A 26,525-nucleotide genomic window follows, 5' to 3' on the forward strand; every position below is an offset into this window, starting at 1 on the left:
TGTTTTGCTCCAGCACCATAACCACCACTCAGGAGATGGAAGCTGGGGTCAGGCTTTATGTGACACCATTTTCTCCTGCCTCTATGAACTCGTCACTAGATAGGGTTTTGGCCCCGAACAATGTCGTAACCACCCTCTCTCAGCCTGAAGTGTCACCTGCTTCAGTTAATGGTTCACGTACCGTTTCACCTGTATCTGTCTCTCCACTCAATAGGGTTAGCACTCTGAAGCCACAGATCACTGCAGGTACGGGTTCCAACAAACACATCCATCCAACACACCACAGTCATGCTACCACGGTGCCATTGGTTAGGTCCATATCTGTGTATTTACCGTTTTTCCAGGAGTCAGCTCCTGATGATCTAAGCTTTGTTTTTGTGGATCGAGTGGTGGTTCTTGTTTTCCGTATGGTCGAACCAGCTCCTCTGAGCCGCACACTACCACCGGTTGAGTCCAACCAGCTTATGTTGACCTCTCCTAGGACTACACAGACTGGGCTAGTAACCTCTGAGCCACTTTGGACTGATGCAGACTTTGGGAACCTAATGAATGCTGGCTCAGAACTGGTGGTCCCTACCACTGTCCACTTCATGGTTTCTTGTGTTAAGATGTTAAGCCCTATAGACTGTTTTTTACCTGCTCTCTCTCTCTCTGGGTTTGTGCCTCAGCAGCCTGTGTTTCCTCAGCTCCTAGTCCAGCCAGGGGCCTTCATAACTGTTTGTCCTGCGTCTGCTGTTGGACTCCCAGGTGTGCCTATCCGGCACCCTGCGGTGACGCCACCGCTTCGCGTCACGTCAGCTGGAGGGCCCGAGGGGCCCGTTCAGCCTCCTGTCTCCGCTGGAGGGTCCGAGGGGCCCGTTCAGCCTCCTGTCTCCGCTGGAGGGTCCGAGGGGCCCGTTCAGCCTCCATCAGCCTCTGCAGCTCCGCCTGGTCCAGCCTCAGCCTCAGAGTCTTCGTCCTCGTCTGGCCCCGCCTCAGAGTCCTCGTCCTCGTCTGGCCCAGCCTCTGAGTCTCCTGCTTCGACTGGTCCTGCCTCGACTGGTCCTGTGCCCACCGGGCCTCGGCCAGTGCGCCTGACACTGGAGAGCCGCCGCTGCCTTCCGCGCGGCCGGCCTCCTGAACTGCTCCGTCGTCTCCTTCGCCGCCGCCGCTGCCTTCCGCGCGGCCGGCCTCCTGAACTGCTCCGTCGTCTCCTTCGCCGCCGCCGCTGCCTTCCGCGCGGCCGGCCCCCTGAACTGCTCCGTCGTCTCCTTCGTCGCCGCCGCTGCCTTCCGCGCGGCCGGCCTCCGGACCAGCTCTGTCACCTGTGCCACCCGCCCGGTCGGCCCCCCGACCGTGTGACCCGTGAACTTTTGTGCCGGTGGGCTCTGGGTCGGCCCCCTGAACTTTATTTGAACTATGGTCTTGTGCTCCTGTGTTTTCTGCTGTTCGTTTTTGTTTTTTGTTCCGAGCCCTCCGTCCTGGGCCCCCGCCGCCCGCCCTGGGTCGTTTTCTGTTTGGTTTTTGTTTTCCTGTGTTTGGGCTGTCTGGAGCCTGCCCTTGTGGGGGGGGGGGGGGGGGGGGTGATGTCATGGTCCTGGGCCGTGTTGGCCCAGTATTCTTAGTTCTCTTGTATTTTTGTATTCAGTTCCCTGTTTAGGTTCTGTTTCCTGAGTTGCCCTGTTATGTTGTTCCCTGTGTGCTTTCCCTTTGTGACTCTCACCCCCTGTGTGCCCCTCTATGTATTCATGAGCCCTTGTCCCCTTTCGTGTTTTATTCCATGTTTTCCCCAGCCTGTTATGTCTGTGTTCTCCCCGTGCTCTCTCCTCCTGTCTGAACCTCTGTACTTCCTGTTTGACTCTGCCCGTCTCCCGTCAGTGTTATGTTCACCCCGCCCTGTCTCGTTATGGTTATCTGTGTCAGCTGTGTTCCCCGTGTGTTCCCACTTTCCTCGTTAACCCTCTGTGTATTTCTGTCTGCGTCTCCCTCTGTTCGGCGTCGCGTTCTCCCTCATGTTGTGTGTTATTCTCCCCGTGGTTCCTGGTACATCTCATGTTTAGTTTTTCCAGTTTAGTTCAGTACTGTTTTGTGTTTCACCATTAAGCCAGCATTAAAACTGTGATCTGTAAGTTTATCCCCGTGTCTGTGAGTCTGCATCTTGGGTCCTTCTCCTGCCTGCCACACAACGAATCATGACAATAACTTCATGTTTGTTATTGTATTATTGAGTAAAAATACCTATTCCTCTTTTTGCCAATTGTCATAAAACCTAAAAGCAGCCTGGTTTATAAAAATGTGACAGTAATAGGCTGTAGCAGTGCATTAAAACTGGTTAAATGTGTAAATGTGTAGTGTCTGCCAGGCAGATGTTTCTTCCAAATGTTCCCCAGTAAAGAGAACATTAATGAAAAGGTGTTTTTGCTGCATGAGAGACAATGACCACTTTTAAATAAAAATCACAGCAAAGTGCTGAAAAGAAGAAAATGAGCTACTGAATATTCAGCAGTATAAGAGAGAAGACTTTGACTCCACATGACTGAATTAGAAACCTCAGGAGTAAAATTTCCTTGAATGCTGGTAATAACTCTATTTTGAATTCTGTGTGACCCTCTGGCTTAACTCTCTTAATCTGTCGCATTTCAGATAACAAAATAAAAAATAAATCAAGTCCACATTTGGCTACTTAAGTTGATGACTGAACAGGCTCTTTCATTTATAGAATTGAGGCTGGCTTTTAGACAAGCTGGAATCAATAGCTCAGCAAGGGCACTTGTCCAAAATGCACCACATGCAGTCAGTCTTCTGTGGTTTAATAAACAGCCAAATGAGGCCGTAGGTTCTGTTTACATTAGGCTTTTGAGTCAGCTCTTCTTTTTTGTTGTCCCACAGGCGGTTTGTCTGAGTGCCGTCACTTGACTTACTTTGAAAGCTTTAATCATTTTCACTGAATACACACAAATTTCACAAACCTCCCAAATTTGTTGTTGATGGGAAAATAATTAGCTAGGCTTGTTGACTTGAATAGCTGCTTGCCAGAGAGACTCACTCACATCTTTTTGAAGTCAAACACAGTGTATTCTGGCCAGTCGATGTAACACACCACACGGCCAGGGACCTCAGCCGTGTTGGAATAGTAGTACTGAGGAAAAGCCAGGAGCAGAGCCAGAACCCAGATCACACCCACCACCACCTTGGTCTCTGTGGAGGACATGCGCTGCTGCAGAGGGTGGATGATGGCCATGTACCTGCAGGGACACAAATGCTTCATGGTTTACATGAAAGAAGAATATAGGACAGAATAAAGAGCTTTACAGATAGAAGATTTTTTTTTTTTTTTAGCATGGGATCACAAGTTATTTAAGTCCTTGACGTGGGCAAAGAGTAAAAACACTCACAGAAATAGAGTTTCTTGAGAGTAACTTGAACATGACCTCTGGGATGTGAATATTCACACGTACTTGCCCACTCAGCACCAGTAAAAACATGACCTTTTTTCTTTCATATTTACAGGTTGAAAATCACATGACGTTTTCATTTGTTCAAAAATTATTTAGACTTTGAAGATGATTTTTTTCTGCACGGGATCGTGAAACTATGCTCCCTAGAGAGTAGGGCTGCTACGATTAGTGGTCTAGTCACGATTACGTCGACAATCAAAATCATTGACGACTGATTTTATAGTCGACGCGTCGATTGAAGCTTTGTAAGATCACAAAAGACGCATGAATAAGTAGTAGGATTTAAGAGTGTAATAACAGACTGAAACAGAAGATGGCAGCACTGCATGTACAAGGATGCCAGCTGCCGTTAAACCCCGAAGAAGAAGAAGTAGCTCTGTCCCAGAATTCATAGCGCAGCCCAGCTCAGTTTCCAATAATGGCGGCAGCTGGTTAGTTTTAATGTTACTCTTATTATTCTTTCTGGTTCACAAAATAAAGTTTAACATATTTTCAAGCAAGAATGTAGCTGAGTAAACCTCAAATATCTGCTCAGTTTATCAAGACACCACATATTTTCAAAAGCGCTCTGACATCTGTTACCCACTAGCTCGATAGCTAGCCGGGGGCAAAGCTCACTAGAGCCGGTGAGAACCCCGGACTCCGGGCAAATCGTTTTCAAACCCACCGCTGTCTTTCGCTACTCAGGTTAAACATATATAAGTCACTTAGATAACTTAAAAATTTTATTGTTTGGCTTTTTTTTAGTATTTTATTTATTCCTGAGTAAATCTGTTTGGCTGAGATTAAAGTTATAGTTTTTACACAGCTAAATAAACGTCAAGCAGACAACTGATTATCAGAAGTGTGAGATGCTGGAGAATATACTCCGGTGTCCTGTTATATTTTAGATAGCAAGGAGTTTATTAAACTTCACCGAAACAATCTGCAAATTTCATTAAAATTTAATAAAATGGTAAATGGCCTGTATTTATATAGCGCTTTACTAGTCCCTAAGGACCCCAAAGCGCTTTACATATCCAGCCATCTACCCATTCACACACAGGTGATGGCAAGCTACATTGTAGCCACCTTGGGGCGCACTGACAGAGGCACCGGGCCCTCTGACCACCACCAGTAGGCAACGGGTGAAGTGTCTTGCCCAAGGACACAACAACAACACTGTCCAAGCCGGGGGTCGAACCGGCAACCTTCCGATTACAAGGCGAACTCCCAACTCTTGAGCCACGATTGCCCCTCAACTAAACTATCATCTTGCCTTTATTTTTAGTTAGCACATACCTTAAACACTTAAAGCTGTAAGCTAATGATAGTTATATAAGAGCAGATGCATGCTGGTGCAATAAGCTGTACGTTTTACGTCCAATGGATGCATGATCTGATTAGTCGACTAATCGCAAAAATAATCGTTGACTAGTCGACTATCAAAATAATCGTTTGTGGCAGCACTACTAGAGAGACACTGGAATTACAACATAAAAGTGTTTCATAAAATGTGTGAAGGATTCCCATCAGGCTCCCTCGACGTTTCCGTAGTGATTTCACACTGCCATGTTCATGCTCCGCATCAGAGACGAAGAGGTGCAGGAATCACTTAAAATGACCTTGCACATCATTGACACTGAGCTTCATTACAAAGTCCATCTAAAGTCATTTTTCTGTTGGATCTCATTTCTCCTCATTGAAAATACAATACTTCAGGGAGAGAAAGAAATAATTATCAACTCCCCATCAGTTCTTATTTTAAACCTCTGTATAGATTTTTGACTTACATTTATTAGAGATTTGGTTGTATTGACTGAGTTGCACTTTAATTCATGTTTTTCCTGCTAGCTCCATAATCTTGAAGGTATGCTTATCTGGTGAAGTGTTTTCTTTATGGAAGTCATTTCTCAAGGATTTTCAGTTTCAATTACTAAATTCCCACACTATGTGAAAAGCCTATAATGTTGATATTTTTGTTGTACACAGTATACTGTTACTAATTTTCGTCTCTTTTCAGAAAAGCTCTCCAGCCAAATGCCATCCTGAGCCAAAGAGGTCTAATTAAAGGCTTAATCCCACTAATAACCCAAATGAATCTGCTAAATGGATATTCTCACTCTAATTATATCAAGCACAAGAGCAGGCTTTTAAAATCAAATGCTCCCTGCAGTCCACTGAAAGCGGGAGATCAGTACCTCGGCTTTACCTTAGCTCTACTTCAAAAGGCTCTGGCAGCCATGTGGCTTTTCCTTCATGTAGGTGAGTCATATTTAAGCTGGTGATGTCAGATTCAAACACACACCTGCAGAGAACAGTGGTCCGCTTGCCCAAAAGCCCAAATCACCATTATTATCCCTACTGGCATGCAAACTGGACACCAAACTACACTTGCCTTCACCCTCCGCATGTTCTCGAGTTCTTCTCTCGGCCCTTGGTTTTTCTTGAGCTTTTCATGTTCCTTCCTCCTGATGTTGCCCCAATTCAGTATAGCTACATTTATTACTACAACCATCTTCCTCTGCTTGTCTACCACTATCATTTCTGGTTGGTAAGCCATCACCAGTGGGTCTTACTGTATTTGGAAGTCCCACAGGATCTTAGCTTGGTCACTCTCAACCACCCTAGGGGGAGTGTGTCTCATATTGACCTTGGGACTTAGGCCACACTCCGTACAGGTGTTCTTGTACACTATGTCAGCCACTTGGTTATGGCGTTCCATGTATGCTTTGCCTGTTAGCATCTTGCACCCTGCTTTTATGTGCTGTATTGTCTCAGGGGCATCTTCACACAGCCTGCACCTGGGGCCTGGTTCTGTTAGATTAATCTTCTCCTGCAGTTACAAAAATAAATAAATAAAAAACACATTCAGACACAGACACACTTCTTTACCCGAAAGTAATTTCATTTTCATGGATTTGCTGGTAGAGATCTTAGCACCCCTGTGTTTCTCTCCCCTTCATTCATATCTTGGTAAACACACCCTTGAGACTTTGTACTTCAAACATCTGTCTGTAGGCAATATCTGATTCCTCTCAATAGGATTCCCTCTCACAAGGTAGCAGGTAGCTTGGGCAGTAAATGCTGGATGTCATGTCTGACATACACCTCCAGTTATCCACAAATTGAACCTAAAACTGCAATGGCAATGCAGTGGTTCAATATAAACACCATGAACCTGCTGCAGAGTTTTCCTGTAATGTAAGTGATTAAGAATGAGACAGTAAAGGTGATTGATTAATTATTTATTTTATTTTTTTCAGAAATTGTATTTGAATGTAGGCGGTGGTAATTGTATTGTTAATCTATTTCTTGTGGTCCTTCATCTTTTTTTGGTTTACTATTTCTTTTTGCAGCAAATTACGTAAATTTCCATCTGTAGCTGGAAGCTGGATGATGGTAGCAAAGCTTGTGTGTGTTTCTGTATGTGAGAGTTCATTGTGTTTGTGAGATGTAATTTGAAGTATTGCATCTGTTGTTGCCATTATAGACTCTTTGCATACCTGTAAATCCTTCAGCCACCACTCACTCATGCAAAACCAATAGGAGCAGTCCACAGGGACTTCCCTGAATAGAAACCAGTTACCATCCCAGCAGCAGACATCCAAGAAAGTGTCTCAAGTATGATGAGTTGGACAGCACCATTCACACTTACTGGCTAAAGAAACGAACTGCACTCAATGAGCACGACAGCACAAATGAACCAGCTGCTACTGGATGAGATGCGAAATCGCAGAAATGGCAAATGAGGATTGATGAGGATTTCAGGGACGTGGCAACACTAAAGGCCAACTTCAAACCAATTACGCAAGTCACCATTAACCTCCTAAGACCCGAACTCTTCCACGACATGCATTTTACCTTATTTTTGTTTTTATGAAAAATCAGAGCCACATAGAACAGTAGCAGTATAATGTCCTCGTAAGTAGATATCAGGCCCTTGTAGAGCAAAATTGAGTATTTTGGTCTAAATAACGCACAATGTGATGTCCACATATGTGGACGCCAGGTCCTAGAAGGTTAAGTGTTGGATTTACCAAGGAGATGCCCTGTCCCATATATTGCTATGCATAGGCACGAATCCCCTCAAAATGGAGAAAAATTAGCCTCCTCATCTACATAGATGACATCTAGTTGTGACCCAGTTTGTGTAATTCTGGTTTAAGTTATATTCTTTGATTTATTGTTTGTCATGGGTTTGGTTCTTTTTATTGTTTTCTGCTTGTGTCATATTTATAGTTCCTAGTTCACTGTCCCTTCCCTGTGTTTTACATTCACAGGGAGTGCAGAATTATTAGGCAAATGAGTATTTTGTCCACATCATCCTCTTCATGCATGTTGTCTTACTCCAAGCTGTATAGGCTCGAAACAATCAAGCGTTTCATTCAAAATAGTCAACAGGGTCACAAGAAGCGTGTGGAAAAACCAAGGCGCAAAATAACTGCCCATGAACTGAGAAAAGTCAAGCGTGCACCTGCCAAGATGCCACTTGCCACCAGTTTGCCCATATTTCAGAGCTGCAACATCACTGGAGTGCCCAAAAGCACAACGTGTGCAATACTCAGAGACATGGCCAAGGTAAGAAAGGCTGAAAGACGACCACCACTGAACAAGACACACAAGCTGAAACGTCAAGACTGGGCCAAGAAATATCTCAAGACTGGTTTTTCTAAGGTTTTATGGACTGATGAAATGAGAGTGAGTCTTGATGGGCCAGATGGATGGGCCCGTGGCTGGATTGGTAAAGGGCAGAGAGCTCCAGTCCGACTCAGACGCCAGCAAGGTGGAGGTGGAGTACTGGTTTGGGCTGGTATCATCAAAGATGAGCTTGTGGGGCCTTTTCGGGTTGAGGATGGAGTCAAGCTCAACTCCCAGTCCTACTGCCAGTTTCTGGAAGACACCTTCTTCACGCAGTGGTACAGGAAGAAGTCTGCATCCTTCAAGAAAAACACGATTTCCATGCAGGACAATGGTCCATCACACGCGTCCAAGTACTCCACAGCGTGGCTGGCAAGAAAGGGTATAAAAGAAGAAAAACTAATGACATGGCCACCTTGTTCACCTGATCTGAACCCCATTGAGAACCTGTGGTCCATCATCAAATGTGAGATTTACAAGGTGGGAAAACAGTACACCTCTCTGAACAGTGTCTGGGAGGCTGTGGTTGCTGCTGCACGCAATGTTGATGGTGAACAGATCAAAACACTGACAGAATCCATGGATGGCAGGCTTTTGAGTGTCCTTGCAAAGAAAGGTGGCTATATTGGTCGCTGATTTGTTTTTGTTTTGTTTTTGAATGTCAGAAATGTATATTTGTGAATGTGGAGATGTTATATTGGTGTCACTGGTAAAAAAAAAATTGAAATGGGTATATATTTGTTTTTTGTTAAGTTGCCTACTAATTATGCACAGTAATAGTCACCTGCACACACAGATATCCCCCTAAAATAGCTAAAACTAAAAGCAAACTAAAAACTACTTCCAAAAACATTCAGCTTTGATATTGAGTTTTTTGGCTTCATTGAGAACATGGTTGTTGTTCAATAATGAAATTATTCCTCAAAAATACAACTTGCCTAATAATTCTGCACTCCCTGTATAAGAAAAACTAAATACTGTCAAAATTTGCAGTCCTATGTGGCCTTATAATAATGGAGCCAAAGTTAAGCTAGTAATTTAAATTACTTCAGCACCACCACACTCAATTATCTTGTAGCTTATTTTTTTTTTAACTTCCTATACAGACACCAAATTAAATAATAACATTAATAACAGCAGCCACCAGTCAGCTAAGTGCCCTCAATTAGACACATCCAGTCTCATGGCTGTTTTTTCCAAGCTCTAACCTGAGTAGATTTTGTTCAGTGACAGGAAATGACAAGTGTTAAAATCAGTATTTATTTATTTTTTTTGCTCAGAGGTGACATGGCTCTGTGGCACCTTTTCAAAATTATCTAAATGTCTGAGACTAAATGATGCATGTGCATTTACCGAAGATCTGAGAGCGACTTGTCTTTTGAAATATTTGCAGCACATAAAATAACAATGTTTTTTTTTGTTTCAATGAGATCATGTTTGCGAACGTATATGATGGTATCTCCTCTCACCACTAATTAATTATAATGATATAACTCTTCTATATTTCTATATTCTTCTATATTAGGTGTTTTGTGGCCGACATGCCCTTGACTTCTCAAATGAGTAACCATAGTAACACTTCATATCAGCGTTTAACAGCAAATCAGCAGCTCAAACAGCACTTTGCTACATTTGTGCGAGTCCTTGTACGTTAGCAATGTCTGATTACTGGTGACTAAAACATGACCACACATTTTACTGTATCTCTGATAGGAAAGGACAAAACATGCTCTTCCTGCTTTCCTCCTAGTGCTCTCATCATGAGGTGTGGATGACTGTTGTTGGGAAGAATGAAATTTAATTTAGCTAAACAAATCAGCTTAGCTACATCTTGTTGCAACTTCCTGATCAATCAGCTATAATCATATTTAACGATTAGCTTGATCACAACAACTAGTAGACCCTACAGTTTCCTTGGTTTTTTGAAGAGCCATATGACAATTCAAGCTTAGGATAAGCATCAACAGGTTGATGTTGTAACAACTGCATAACTGCAAAGCATACCCTACCTAATAAACAGAGTGAGGCACGCTGTCAGTACCATGGCATGAGATAAGCCACTACCATAACCAAATCATCAGTTAGAATACTGAATGTTGCTAACAAGGTTATGTTTTTGGTAGTGTTTGCATGTGTGTGTGCGCGTATGTCATCATTCTGTTTGCAAACATAGAAGCTTAAAAAGCTTTGAATGATTTCTGATAAAACTTTGTAACGGTGTAGAGTGGGGTCATGTTAACAGTTTGTTAAAATTTGGCTTATATCCACCAAAGTCAGCTAAATGATTTATTGGTTGAAAATCGACCAACTTAGAAACTATCCTTACAAGTGTGTTTGTGTATTGACAGCATTTAGAAGAAACTGTATAAAGATTTAAAATATTATGTAATTTGAACTCTGACCTCTCTTTCAAGGTCAATAGTGTCATGGTTCTGGGTTATTTTGACCCAGCTTTTTCTGTTTCTTATGTTTTGGTGTGTTTCTGATTATGATTTATGTTCTGATTATTTAGTGATACTGTTTTGATTATGGTTATTATTTTTGTAGGTTTAGTTCCGTGTCAAGTCTGTCTCACTCTGTCTAGTCCGTGTCTTAGTAAAGTGTTTTACTTTGAAGGTTCATGTTCATGCCTGATGTCAATGTGTTCAGTTGTACTTTTCCCCTCGTTAGCCTAGTTTCTCCCAGCTGTGTCTCCCTCCTGTTGCCCATTTCCTGATCACCGCCCTGTGTATATGAGCCCTGTGTATTCCTGTGCTCTCTGTCGTGTCGTCTGCGTTACTCTGTGTAACCCTGCATTACGCTGTGTAACCCGGTGTTCTTTCTGCATCTCTCTGCCATCTTTCTCTGTGCATTTTGCTCCTCCTCCTGTGAGTGTTTGGTTTCAGGTTAGTCTTATGTCCTTGTCTAGTCTCGTGTTTTTGTATTACTTTTCCCTGGAACACTCTCTCACAGTCTGTTCTCTAAAACCTAAAGGAGGAATTATGGATTTGATCTACTGGTCCCTAAATGCAATTGACACCCCTTTCTCAACGAGAAGTTTGGGCTTGGGTGAGCCTGAGTGCTGAAGATATCTACCTATTCGGAACCATGGTAACAGGGTTCTTGCCGATCGGAGCTGGCTTGGCCCTGACTTATCGAAGAATTAAGAAAGCGGAACCGGCTGTTCAAACCCCCACAAGGCTGCCCACTGGGATTGAAACGATGGGACAAGGCGTGAGTTTCTCAAAATGGGCTCATTGAGTGCAGCACGGATAAGATCTTGGAGAACGCACGGCTGCCGTGAATAGTCAGAATAAGATCTCTGAGTGCAGACTGGATACATCTTGGAGGGGCTCGCTCGGAATAACATCTCTGAGCGCAAATTGGATGACATCTTGGGGAGGCTCGCTGTGGTAGTGAGTTCTCAGAATCGGCTCTTTGAGCACAAGAATGACAACATCACAGAGCGCAAGTTTGATAACATCATGGAGAAGCTCACGGCTCTCCAACGGGAGATTGAGAGACCAGTGTTGGACTGTTAGAACAGCTTTGAAATTCATATGAGCTGTTCGCACTAAAGTAAAAAGCACCATCCCTTCATGCGGATACCCTTTCGGCGCCAGCTGCGGTCGCAAGGCTGGAGCCGAACAAAAACACCCTGATAACGACTGTGTTTAGTCTGTTCCTTCCCATTCCATGCAAGGGCACCTGGGTTGGCTGGAAGACTGTTTACTTAGCCTGGCAGGGCGAAGGACACTCTCAGCTGAACTCTGGACACGCGCACACACACACATACATACATACACACTGATATCCACACACTCATCCCCCCCTCCCTTTCCAAATGCCTTTGATGCTTGTTCCCTCCTGGGAACACGGCGGGTCTGAGCCCGGAATGGTATGGCCCGCGCTGGAATGGTAGCGCTGGGCAGGATGGCTGCTGTGTTCGCTTCGGATTACTCCTCAACCCCCACCCGACCCTGTGGCTTGTCACGTGTTCCATAATGATGTGCTGTGGACATTTATGTGCTCTTTTGTGCAGAGGAGTTTTTTTGTTTCCTGTTCTCATGCTGTCCTCCCACAGGAACCCAGCATGAGTAGAGGTCTCTTTTTTTCCTCTTGTACTTTCCCATTGCAGTGTATATTTCAGTGTTGTTGTATTTTTTATTTTTATTTTTATTTTTTTTTTGTTTCTTTTTCTGTAACGTTACCGATCTCCGACCTGTATCCCCGTGTGTGTGTGTGTGTGTGTGTGTGTGTGTTTAAGGTCGGGGGGGTCTTATTTCACTGCAGGGCAACCTGCATGTGGCAAATAAAGCCTTGATTGATTGTTTTTGTCACTTCTGTAAATAAACACTCACTCGCACCCCAGCCAGTACCTGCATTTTGGCTCCTTTTCTCAATACACCACACGACTGCTGCCCCAGCTGTGACAAATAGATTGATATGATAGTCAAAGTAATCTTAATAAGTGAAAATTGTGTTTCTTACGGCCATTGTTGTCTACTAAAAACATATAGCCATATATTTAAATGGGGAAAAACGCAAGGGTCTGTACTTTGCTCTGCAATTTGGAGCAACTGTGGTTCAGGGGGTTGGGAAGCTCATCTTGTAACCGGAAAGTTATCGGTTCGATGCCCTGCTCTGTCTGTCTTGGTCGTTGTGTCCTTGGGCAAGACACTTCACCTACCGCCTACTGGTGTTGGCCAGAGAGGCCGATGGCATGATATGGCGACCTCACTTCTGTCAGTCTGCCCCAGGGCAACTGTGGCTACAACTGTAGCTTGCCTCCACCATTGTGTGAATGTGAGAGTGAATAAATGAAGGTATATTTTTTGGTCACTAATTGCACAGAGCTATTCTTACTACAGGCATACCATATTCAGAGGTACAGTACTTGTACCTAACTGTAGGATAAAGTGATAAAGCATTTTTACCGTTCCCTGTAACGCTGCTGTACCCCGAGTTCTCTTTGTGCATTAGAGGTGCAGTCCATATCTGCCTCAATAAACATAATATAGCAGGTTTCTAGGTTTCACTAGCATGGCTATTTAGCATGTTTATTTCATCAGCTTGTTTCACTATTCTGTTTTAATCTCCCAGTTTGTTGTTGTATCAGCATTATTCTTACTTACCCTGATTAATAAAATGAACTTGATGTTTCAATTTTGTGGAGTGCCTAATTGGATATTGAATTAGATTGTGGTTTTGCATATTAATTAACAAATAAAACAAATTGGATTAAATTTGTGCATAGTTTGGGAACTCAAATGGGGAAAAACTTAATAGCATCAAATGAAAATTCTGTGCTAATATTCATGCTAATTTGCAAAGCAAAGCAATGCTCTGTCAGCATTTTTCCTGATTAGTCACGTCAGAGAATCCTCTCGTGAGGAGTGATCCCTTTCTTCCCATTTTTTATGTACAAGGCATGAATCATGGAGAAGCAGAAGGGAGGAAGAAGCCAGAATAACTTCCCTTGATGGTCCCTCTGGATATAGCAGACAGAACAGGAAGGGAAGATGTGGAAATTGGAGGAAGGACATGAGATGGAGAGGAGAACACATTAAGCTGTAGTGGGTATGCAGCAAATAAACCCCTCCTAAGACCTGCTTTTCCTGGTGTAAGCTGTCCTCCAGCTATAGTAGGTAAATATAAAAAGTACTTCATCTCCTTTGATCCAGTCTCAGCTGGTGATTTTTCATTTCTTTGTTTACTCCTCAGTCATATTGATTGTTGATTAAGTGGCACCCTTAAAGGATTCCTTTATGAAAGAACGTGGCATTATCACAACACATGGATGGCAACACAAATTGTTACAACTTTAAAATGTACAGTTTGTTTGATTCAGATTCATATCATTCAGCAACTATTGAAGTACCTCCTAGAAGTTGATGCTTGTCAATTCTGGGTTGAAAAATGAAACCGCCACACAAGTGTAAAAACTGCAGTTCCTTCAATGGCCACTTCAAGTTACAAAAACCCATCAGTTGTCATAGATCTCCCTAAGGCTCAATGTTACAGCAGAAATGAATGTATTTAACTCTGGTCTAAGAGAAAGAGCTATGCCTTATTTTTCATGACAGCTGGTGGGAGTGGGAAGATTTTTATTGTTTAAATAGTTTTAAAGGTGAAGTTAAATGATGTAAGTGCTTTTCTGTCATCTACTAAAAGGCACTCTAAAGAGTAGCTCTTTACTTTGTTCTGGTACAACAGCTTAGTTTTAATCCTGTTCTTTACCAGCCAACATTACCAGTTAATAATAACATCACAATGAGTTTTTGCAAGCACCTAGCTAACCATGCTAGCTAGCTGTCTTTAGTATTAGCTGACAAATAACTAGCTCTACTGTTTCTACTAGGGTGACCAACCGTCCTCTTTTCCCCGGACATTTCCACTTTTCACGTTCTGTCCGGGGGGATTTTCGAGATGGATGAAAAAGGTTTTCCTATAGGCTTACAGAGGACCCATATGTGCAACTTCGTCCCCGAACTGCTGCGTTGTAAGTGGTTGTTCCGCGCTCACAGACGGGACAGAGTGCGCAGTGGCGCGCTGAAAAGATGCTACAAGATGCCAAAGCGCAAGTGCATCTTTTCAGACAAACTGCAAAACAAATTTCCCTTGTACCATCCCTCAGAATAAATGGGAGGCGGAGTGCACTGTGTGCAGAGGTGGTAAATACATTTGTGTGTCTAACGAAGGTTTAAAAACGTATAAACAGTGGTGCATATAAGTGGTCCGCAGGTGCGCATTCGCTGTCAAAATAAAAGATGCGCACCAGATAAGAAGTTGCAACGCGCGTTCGCGTACATATAAAAGGCACTGTTTTTGTTCGCTAGAGTGGGATTTTCACGGCATATTCTGCACCAAATCTTTGTGCGTTCATCATTTGTTTGAAGCCAGCTCACCTCCTGCAACCACTTTTCCGAGAATACGCGAATACGAGGTTCGGACTCCTTCTGACATTTCTTTGGAGGTGGAGGAACACCAAAGTAATTGCTTAAAGGAGCTTGCTTCTTCGACATCTTTAAGAGTTCTAAACAAATGTCTGTCTTCCTCCAGAAAATCTTATGTACGCAAACGTGCGTTGCAACTTCTTATCTGGTGCGCGCCTTTTATTTTGACAGCGATTGCGCACCTGCGGACCACTTATATGCACCCATATAAAGGCTGTGCGAGGCGAAAATTCATCTAGTAAGTTGACTGAGTTCTTTGTTACACCTGGGAAAAACAAGGATGTTGTTGTGTCTGCAGCAGAAGGTGCACTGGCATTTCATACTATGAAGCGTCACAATAGCTACAGATTCATGGATTGCACTTGTGTGTTGCTAAAAAAAAAAAGAAGCGTTTCCAGATTTTAACAAAGCAAAAAAGTGCCTGCACCAAGACTGAAGCTATTGTCAATGGTGTCATAGTGCTACATTCAGTTGAAGTCACTCTTTGAGCTCTTAATAAAATCCAGTACTGTGGCATTTCTCAGACTTACCAGAGAATATATTCCCAATCATACTTTGACTGGAAGAATGGTGGCGTGCAAAGAAAATTAATTGAGGTTAGAAACGCGAAATGAGACAGCAGAAACCATTGCGCAATACCTCATTGGTCATTTTTCTTATACAAATGAGGCATTATTTCTGTAACGTTATTTAATTCTAGAGGTTTTTAAAATATTTTTTTGCACTTGTTGACTTGTAAGAACCTTTAAGACATTTTTTAATTTCACCATTCATTTACCGCACAGAGAAGGCATTATTTTAATATGTTAAAATTTTATTTAAGCAAACAGTATTATTAAAATTCCTCATGACTGTGCCAAGTGTCCTCTTTTTTGGAAATCAAAATATGGTCACCCTATTTCTACCAAATAAAATAATTAAATAAATGAGTAACATAATAAAATTATAATTTAAAAAACAAACAAACATATAAACAAAAACAATGGTCAAATCGTCAAACTCATGTCTTTAACCTCCTAGGACCTGGACATCACATTTTGGGTTATTTAGACCAAAATACTCAATTTTGCTCTACAAGGGCCTGATATCCACTTATGAGGACATTATACTGCTACTGTTCTATCGAAATTTTAAATGAATAGCCTCATATGTGGCTCTCATTTTTCTTAGAAACAAAAATTAGGTAAAAAATAAATAAATATAAATTTTGCTAATTCTTTGTTTTTACATTCATCAGGTCCCAATCTGTCATGGTCCTGGGCCATGTTGGCCCAGTATTCTTAGTTTTCGTGTATTTTGTTCTTTATTTATGCCGTGGTTCCTAGGTTGTTCTGTTAAGATGTTCCTTATTTGATTACCCCCTGTGTGGCCCTCTGTGTATCTGTGAGCCCTCGTTTCCCCTCCTTGTGTTTTATTCCATGTTTTCCCCAGCCCATTATGTCTGTGCTCTCCCCGTGCTCTCTCTCCTCCTGGCTGAACCTCTGTGTACTTCCTGTTTTACTTTGACAGTCTCTCGTCAGTATGCGTCATGTTGTGTTCACTACTGCCCTGTGTCATTACGATTATCTGTGTCAGCTGTGTTCCCCGTGTGCTCCCACTTCCCTTGTTAACCCTCTGTGTATTTATGTCCACGTCCCCCTCAGTTCAGTGTCGCGTTCTCCCTCATGACTGTGTGCCCCTCCGTGTGTTTCCTTGTGAGTCAGTTCCTTTATGACTTCCCAGTTTGGTTTTATATTATGTAGGAGCCTACATGCAGTTTAATTTGAAATGTATGCTTTTATTTTGATGGTGCAGAGAGGGCAGGAAGTTGGGTGAGAGGAGAGTGGAGCCACATGGTTTTTTGACCTCGCAATCTCTCTTCATCCATTTTGAATTGAGCTTTATAAGTTTTCATAATTTGGAATTTTGTTGCTGTGTACCTCATTGGACTTTTGAAGTAAATATTGAGAAACTATCAAGGACTGTTGTTTTTTTTGGATATGGAAAGAGGGACTAAGCGGAGCGTCAAGCTAAGGCTCCATTCGCAGGAAACCTACATATTATTTTGTATCGCCTATTTTGTATCACCAGTTGTTTCTCTGCTCTCAGCAGAGAAATAACTGGAACCTGTAAGAAGAGAAGTGGGAGCCATTGTTACTGTTGTGCTGCTATTCTTGGCATCATTTTCTAATTTGGCACCTAATGTGCTCCAGCTGGTAGCTGTAATTGATTACTAATAACAGATTTACAATTTCTTAGTGTTCTGTAGAACAGATACAAGTACACTCATTGGTCACACCTTGCTAGTACTGGGTTAAACCCCGTTTTGCCTAAAGAGCTGTTTTAATTCTCTGTGGCCAAGACTGAGATCTGGTAACAGTGTAGGCCATTTGATTACATTGAACAGTGTCATGTTCAATGAGCCACTTTGAGATTACATTTTTCAAAGAACAAGTTGTAGAAAAGCCAAAAAGCTGGCATGAAATGGAAACATTTTGGCAAACACTAAAAGTGAAAACCATAAACTAAAATTCAGTACAACATCATATTGGACTATTCATTTGTCTGTAAGCAGTAGTCGCTGATCTGCTGGATAGCATGTTTATTGATGACCATCACATAATTTCATAATTATGTGAGGAGTTTAGAAGTGTTTTGCTGAATCTGAGAGCTGAATAAAATGAATAAGCTGAAATATCCTAAGACGCTCTGATTTAGACGGGAATATCAAAGTTGGCTGTTTAATGGCTTTGAGTTTGTAATTGTAAAAACGTTTTAATTCTCTACTTTTCCTCAGCAATAAATATCCCTTTATTTTCCAGGCAAAACTGCAGCATGTAAAACTTTACCATCACCGAAATCTCTTGAAAGTCAGTTGTTAATGCTACTGACCAAACAGAAAGCACTTTAAAGAGGAGCTACAGTCTGATGCCTTAGAGAGCAAATTCTTTCTTCTTCAGGAATGCTGCTGCCTGTTCAGGTAAACTAACTGAAGCATTACCCTGCAGGGCCAACTGAACTACATCTTATTTCATTTCAGCTCCTGTTCCCATAATGACGTCAAATCTGGCCTTGCTCTTAGGTAAGGTTAAGAGGTTCCTTAGTTTCGTTAAATAACTTTTAGCTGATCCATTAATAGCTTAGAAAATATTAGGCTAATTTCCCTTTAATGCATATACATGAAGCTAATTGGCATATAGTGTCTGTCTGGCTCATTCTGTCCAATCAGTAGATTAAGAGTTTCTTTAGACTAATGGGCACTTGAACATGCATACTTATGCCTCCACACTGGCTGATTCAAAATCCTTGATGTTCATAATTGCAACCTATCGACTCAGAGTAAACCACTCATTACTACATACCAGCAGCTCTTAAGAATGAACATGAGGGAAAATTATCATCAGGGAGTGAAACAAGACGAAACAGCTATCTGCGACGACAGAAACAAAATGGAAGAGAAATATGGCTGATAGAGACAATAAGAATTTTCTGTCACCACCTCCATGCTGCAGTGAGCACAGTGATTATAAGTACACTGAATACTATTGAACAATATTCAGCAATGGATTTTCTGCACTCTCTAACCTCTGCAAGCTGGAGTATATTCCTTGATGCCTTATGCAAAGTGGCTGTTGAAAGGCCAGTACATTCTGCATATTTGTTTTTATATAAACACATAAATTTAATCAGATGAAGTTAAGGACATCTGTTTTATAAGTATCGTAAAATATTGCTTTAAACTCTCAATTATTTGAAATCTCCAATAGTGAATTACAGAGCTGATTTCAAACAAAGACTTCTTATACTTTTTCATCATCACCATCAACTGTTGTTGAAAAACTGATGTTTTTGGCACTTTGTAAAATGTGGCCTGTTGCATTTTGTTTGTTTGCAGTAAGCAGGAAGTACATTTTATCCCATTACAGCCTTTTGGAGAGCATCGTATCTATAATCTTGCACACTCAGAATGTGGATACTTAATAATATCAATCCATCATCCATCCTGGAAAAACACTGTGCACTGTGTTGCTTTATATAGTAACTAATCTTGATGAATGGAGAGTTTTGAGTTTAAGAGGCTGAGCTTTCACATAAACACAGAGACCCACACAAATATAGTGTTTCCATTGCAGTTTATTTAGAAGGGTTTCTACTTCCTAACCACACCTTTCTATTCAAAGAAATTATCAACATATGATCACACCTGGTGCATAAAAGATGGGAGCTTTCCATCCGATCGGTTCTACAAAAAAATTCATTTCTTGAGGATTCATGTGCACACAAACCCCCCCTCTGCTGGTCAAAACCTTTGTTGCCATTTCAACTATTTGTAAGCGTCAGCATGGGAATAATCACTGGCTAGAATAGAAATAAAAATAGCTTAATCTGATTTTCTTTTTATTATTAATGTGTGAGTAATGGTAACAGAAGTCTATAGATGACAAAACAAAAAAACCTTGTCAGTGTTTAAATAAATCCAACAGGACATGAGACGTTTATGTTAAAACTGTTGCAGTGTTTTCAAATGATGAGACAGTGATTGTACTTGTGAATACTGGGGTGATGGTAACTTCATTTTTATTGGGAAATATTTTTTTCCACTTTACTTTGCTCAGTTGGTTTCTATTTTTGGTATCAACCTCTCCGCCTTTGGAGAAAACCCTGTCATGGGGTACTGAAGAGGCACGGATCTACGAGTATCTCACAGCAACCCCGTAAAGGCTCCTATATATCCACTTATCCACGATATATCAGGTGTTTTTGTATCCAAGTTGCTAGACACACAACAAAAACCACACCAGGGAATTAAAAACAAAACACAGACTTGAATATTATAGTAGTAACATATTTCATTATTTACAGGATTACACTTTATTGGGAGAGATCAGCTCAAAGAGTTGCCATACCAGGGGAAACCCTCCTCCTTTGAGTAGGCTCCAGGATGTCACAGGTGAAACTCAACTAACGCATAAATTTTGTAGGAATCCACTTTATAAACTTTACTTTTAAGACCATCTATCTTTTATATACAGTTTACATAACTATGTCAGCTACCCATTACTAACTTAATAATAATAATAATTATTATTATTATTATTATAATAAAATACAAATGATTCCCAAATATAAGACTTCAAAAGTTTAGTACACAAGACAGTTTTCTTCAGTTTATCTAATGTCAAATGGGGAGAGGTGGAGTACAACCTGCAGAGGTCACCAGTCACAGACAGACAACAATTCATGCTCACATTAACACCTACTAGTTAGAATATGAACTGAACAAGCTTTATTTTGGACTATGGGAGGAAGCCAGAGTGTCCAAACGTCACACAGCTAGCCCCCAAGCTCACCTATGGATTCAAATATACGACCTTCTTGGTTAAAGGCAACAGTGCTAACCACTGCACCACCATCGCCAGTGAAATGCCATCCATCCATTCTCTTCAACTTATTCTTTTCAGGGTCAGCTGTCTTAGGGAGAGAGGCAGGGTACACCCTGGGTAGGTCACCAGTCTAACACATAGAGACAGATAACCATTCGCACTCACATTCACACCTATGGGCAATTTAGAATTACCAATTAACCTATCCCCATTAACTGCATGTCTTTGGAATGTGGGAGGAAGCCAGAGTACCCAGAGAGAACCCACACAAACACGGGGAGAACATGCAAATTACACACAGAAAGACCCTAGCCTGATGGTGGACTTGAACTCAGGACCTTCTTGCTGTGCGGCAACAGTGCTAACCATGAATTTTGATCAAATGTAATCATCAAAATACTGAAGAATCAATTCATGTGTTATAGTCTTTTTCCCACTACAGTAATCAGAGGTTTTAGATTTGTACTGCTTTGCCACTTTGACAAATTCTCTTAATTCCCTCTACCCACAATCCAGGGCGAAAGAAATTGAAAACTCCATTTTATAAAGGACCCAATGAATCCACATACGGCCCCAGTAGATTTTTCTACAGCTGAGTTTGTTTTGTTTTTTACCAATTACCTCAATACAGTCAGCATTGGAGCAGCACACTGATCTCAGCACGCAGCTGTACTGCTGATCTGTGGGCAGTGCAGTGCAAGAGCACCCCAGAAATGATGAGGAAAAGGATGGAGATAAGAAAAGGAACGTCTTATCAGCTACAGCAACACTGCGCTACCTCCCCTATTTAACACATTCATCAAACATACGATCAACAGACAGAAATTATTTTATATCTATGTCATTAAGAGATGAAATGTTAACTGTGAAGGTACTGCTGTTTGTGAATGATGGGTCACAGTGGGTGTCTACCTCCAGCTTAATCATCCACATCTCTGAAATATTCTGAAATACTATCTTTTCCTGGCTGCATACATATGGGGCTGTCAAGGTAAAGTTAATGTTCCTTTACAGGGATTTTAATATCATGGTTGTGTTGTGTGGATGCACGTGGATAGCTAGATTATATATCCCCTGATTGGCAAACTCTCATAACAGTATGTTTTCAGTGAGCAGACTGAATGTAGCATGTGTTGTCGCTTCCCTTTTGTGCTCTGTTCAGCTATAACCAAATCTCTCACTTAATCTTGGAAAGTTCAGATTAATGGTGTTCCACAGTGAGACAATTAGTGGCTAACATGTCCTGAGATGCAGAAAATACAGAGCTGCAAACACAGCTTCATGTGGTTAAGCAGGAAAATGAATGTCTCAAATGTACACCCACCCACATCCACCCACACTTACACATAACACATATAAATGTGTTTCGAACTGAGCAATGCACATATCTTCACACACTCCTTCCTGCACACAGAGATATTTACCTACATGGAAATATTGATAGATACTTCACAGATTTATATATACAACACAACACACAAGGACAACAACACACATTTATCACTCACACAAACACCTACTCAAATAGAGCAGGGCTTTCTATGCATTCATTTTCATTCAGGATTATTATGCTGTGTGTGTGTTCCTACACAAGGTTGCTCATTAAGAGTGAGCAAAGACTTAGAAATGAAGAAATATTTTCCCCCAAATGCTATATTTTCAGTAACAGGAGTATACATGAAGACATAAAATGAATGCACAAAACTTTTAACAACAGCTTGCTTTCCTTTTTTTCTTATTTGACAAGGGTTTGAGCCAGAAGGCAATGAACCATTAACCATTAACTGTTTATTGCGCTTCCTGTGCGTCACGCGTTGTTTCGCCACATGCAAACAAAGGAGGCAGCGAAGGAAAACAAATACTGTCAATAGTGCTTTTACACCAACTAGTGAATGAAGTTTCTTATGTAATTTAAAACCTTTTTTCCCCAAAGAGTCAGTAATATTTAACCAAACAAAAACAATGTGAAAGCATTTGCACCTCTTTTTTTAACCACACCTATACGCTCTTAGAAACCAATAGTAGTCTGTTTTCATAATGATCGATATGTATGGATGTACTCTAAGCTTTCGTGGAATTTTGAAACATAAACTGTACCGTGAATGGGCAAATTACATTAGACGGTCTCGGGTGTTTACGGGTGTTTTCCAATACCAAACACTTGGGGCACACTGATCATTTCTCGTGTATTCTGAAAGCAGGCTGGCTGTGAAAACAGAAGCTTACCTGTCCAGAGCGATGGCAGTCATTGAATAGATGCTGGCAAACACAGCCGCGATCGGAAAGAAGTTGTGGAAGCGGCAGTAGTCGAGTCCAAAGTACCACTCGTTGTGCATCCCGTAGGTGAAGTTGATCACCGTGTTGAATGCAGACATGGACGCTTCGGCGAACGCTAGGTTCAGGAGAAAATAATTGGTGACAGTCCTCATGCGTTTGTGCGCCACAATAATCCAGATGACTGTGATGTTACCTACAACGGACACGATAACTATACAGCTGTAGGCAATGGCCCAGAGGACGATTTTCCAGACCGGCTGCACAAACTGGTTCCTGTAAATGGTCCCGTTATTGGTATCATTGGAGCTGCTGGTCCAATTTGGCGCATTGGTAGCACTGAATAAAGGATCCATTTTACTGTTTAGAAGCGAAAATGTCACTAAACCGGCCGCGATAACCACAATTAATTACACGACTAAGTTAACGATTCCAAACGCAAGTGAATGTTGGAAAGTTTCCGAAAGCGTCACGCTCGTTTCTAAGTGTACAGTTGTAGTCTGCGGAGAGTCCGCTCTCCTACAAATAATAAAGTCAACGAACCAGAAAAAGTATTTGATGTCGAAACTTCCATATCAATCTTTGCACGTTTCCCCCCTTTTTTCTTTTTTTTCCTTTTTTTTTGCTGTGCGTAAAAACAGAAAGGCGTCTTTTACGCGCACCAGAACGAGTCTGGCAATGGTAACAGCTCAGCTCCGTCTGTGTCTCTCTCCGTGTCTGTGTGCTGTCCTCCTGCTGCTCCTCTACTCTGACTGAGCGGCTGCACACCAGCTTTTGAAGAGAGCTTCTGCGCTCCCGTCCAACATGCTGGCTGTGTAATTATGATTACGGATGAATCCAGGTGACTTGATTACTACGCCTAAATACTTAATTTAATGTAATTTTACTATAATTCCTTCATGGACAGTTACAGTTATGATGTACAAAATAATAATATATACAATCTTTTTTGGCATTGTTGGTGCAATTTAAAAATAAAAGACAGACACCACTTGTGAAAATATGTTACGTCATAATTACAATGTAAGATAAGGAAACATTGTTTGACTTCGTTTCAAATGCCCTCAAATTTATGCATTACATAAAATTACTTAGTGCATAAGTTGTGTCTCTCTTAACACTCATGTATTTTTACGGTATTGTTAAATTTATTACTTCTTGGTTCTGGGTTACATTAAGAAGGTGCTGCTAAAAATGACTTTTTGTAGTGCTTGTAGTGTAGAGTGATGGGGTGCCATAATGAACACCCAGGTCCTCTACCCCCTCTTGTGGTCTTGGATTCTGGACTGGAGTGGTTTGATTGAAGATTGATTGCTTCACAGGATATAAATGAAAAATCTGCAGTCCTGTCATTCTTTTCACAAGGCTCTTCTTACAGTCCTTATATATGATCACATCATATCATAACATATCATATCATATCGTATGATGAGATGATCACATATATATTGCTAAGATAATGTACCAATACAGCGTCTAATGACAATGAGACAGATGTGGGCATTGTCCTGTGTTTATATCTATCCAGAAAGGTGTGTCTTTAGGTCTGTCAGGAAAAGTAATGTGAGAGAATGAATGAACTCATTAAGAGGACTTCTTTGCAGGTTGCCATCGAACAATTTATGGTACTGAAAGACTGGAGAGTGTGACATGAATGAACCATCACTCCTATCACTGGAATGAGGGAGTCTTTAGTGCCAAAAATGTTGTAGCTGTGATAAATATGTTAAGCTTCTGGCATTTATACAGTGCTTCTCTAGTCTTACTCTTACTCTCAACGGTCTTCATATTACGAGCCATATTTACATTACTGAATTGATTTTAACATTTTTTGATTCATAATATAATACAGTATTTACTCCTGCTTTAAATTATTTAGAGGATTCTCTTTTCGTTTATATTCGGTTTTCTTTTTTACTGAGGAAAGTTCTTTGAGCTGCTTCAGCACGCAGTTATTCACTCAATAAGATGCTTGTATGACTTGACTATCTCTGAGCTTGTCTTATAGACATCAAATATAATTCCATGAACAGTCTGTACCTTCCAAATGTGATAAGACTCATCTCTTCATTTAAAGCCAGAAATTCGAGGCCACCAGGTCTTACTATAATAGAAATATAGTGATTACCACAATAATACTGCATTCTTATGAATGTATTCACAACTTTGATACTCCAGTATTTTCAACCTTTATTACCACTGATCCTTTCATTGCTTTCTTGAATGCTCACTCTGTGTGAATGCTAACTACTCAGCACCTAGCTGGGTATTTATGTAGCCCACTAGGGCCCATTTTTTTTATTGCCTTATTAAGAAAAAAAGAGGTTATTTGTATTTTGACTACCTTCAGTCGTTTATTAGCTATACATTCTAAAGAAATTAGTATTTTATTCTAGTGGTATCAGGTCAGGACTACTCCTTGAGGCTTTGCCCCATGGTAGTTCTAGAGGCCATATTTCACAAAGTCTTTAATCAGTTAATTCCCCCTGAACAAGTTGTCCTCTATTCCCTAGAAGGCCCTTCTAAAGTGTCCGTGGACATTACACTGTTGCTCTCTTGTGCTGAGTTTAACTTCTATAGTCACATTAGCCATGATTTGCTCCTGCTGTGTCCTGCTGTGTCTCCCACCTGTTTGCCCCTTGCCTCATTGCTGTGTGTATAAATTGTCTGAGTCTCTAATTGCCATTTGTCGTGTCATCCGGTTTCCCGCAGCCTGTTTCCAGCTTCCAATTCAACTCAATTCATTTAAATAGCACCAAATCACAACAACAGTTCCCTCAAGACACGTTATATTGTAAAGACGCTACAATTATAAAAGTTCCAGTTTCTGTTACTTTACATCCTGTGGTGTGTACTCCTGTAGCTTTCCTAGCTCCCAGTGTTTACCCCATGTTCCCGCTTTTCCTACTGGATTTTTGATTTATATTAAATAAAAGCTTGTTTTCGTTTAACATTTGTCCATGAGTCTGCATTTGGGGTCCTCAGTCTACATGACATATGACACTAACCAGTTTATCCTGCCCTAAATATCCCCAGTTTTCCATGCAACCCTTGAATAACGCAAAAATTGGTATAATTCAAGAACACAATTAAGCAACACATCATGTATATATCCAGTTATCTAATTTAAAAACTCCAAACTTAATTAGGACATTATAAGTAATCTTTAAATTTCCATTTTATCAAAAGTCACTTGTTGAGCGATCCTTACCTTTGAAAATAATATTTCATTTTTCTCTCCTGTCTTCGCTTTCTTACTTTCTCCACCTACCAGGATACAATATCTGACAATGCATTTCAATTTACTTCATGTCCCCCCTTCATGTTCACTTGTAGCAGTAGCTCACCCTAATCTCCATACTGGAATATTATTTGTCTTTTTTGTAGAGTTACAATACTGTAGTGTAAAGCACGAGCCTTTGAAGGCTTGCGTTAAAGGTGTACTACTATTACATATATATATATATATATATATATATATATATATATATAGGGAGTGCAGAATTATTAGGCAAGTTGTATTTTTGAGGAATAATTTTATTATTGAACAACAACCATGTTCTCAATGAACCCAAAAAACTCATTAATATCAAAGCTGAATGTTTTTGGAAGTAGTTTTTAGTTTGTTTTTAGTTTTAGCTATTTTAGGGGGATATCTGTGTGTGCAGGTGACTATTACTGTGCATAATTATTAGGCAACTTAACAAAAAACAAATATATACCCATTTCAATTATTTATTTTTACCAGTGAAACCAATATAACATCTCCACATTCACAAATATACATTTCTGACATTCAAAAACAAAACAAAATCAAATCAGCGACAAACATAGCCACCTTTCTTTGCAAGGACACTCAAAAGCCTGCCATCCATGGATTCTGTCAGTGTTTTGAT

General features: G+C 41.0%; 1 protein-coding gene across 3 annotated transcripts in view; it reads right to left on the bottom strand.

Annotated features, from left to right (window-relative positions):
• Window positions 1-23,358, bottom strand: part of tacr1a (tachykinin receptor 1a) — a 63,769-nt gene extending 40,411 nt beyond the window's left edge. For 2 of the 3 annotated variants that reach the window (XM_085424877.1, XM_085424876.1), the window contains exons 1-2: window positions 22,582-23,358; window positions 3,030-3,224 (exon numbers count right to left, since the gene is read on the bottom strand). In XM_085424877.1, coding sequence (XP_085281003.1) covers window positions 3,030-3,224; window positions 22,582-22,985 — 599 coding nt within the window. In that variant the 5' untranslated portion in view covers window positions 22,986-23,358. The remainder of the gene's footprint in view (window positions 1-3,029; window positions 3,225-22,581) is intronic. The other variant, XM_085424878.1, reaches the window with a different exon arrangement.
• Window positions 23,359-26,525: the final 3,167 nt, after the last annotated feature.

The sequence above is a fragment of the Rhamphochromis longiceps genome, linkage group LG12 (assembly GCF_057381845.1).
Source record: "Rhamphochromis longiceps isolate RC_006_pf linkage group LG12, R_longiceps_female_GT1.1, whole genome shotgun sequence".
Taxonomy (NCBI): domain Eukaryota; kingdom Metazoa; phylum Chordata; class Actinopteri; order Cichliformes; family Cichlidae; genus Rhamphochromis; species Rhamphochromis longiceps.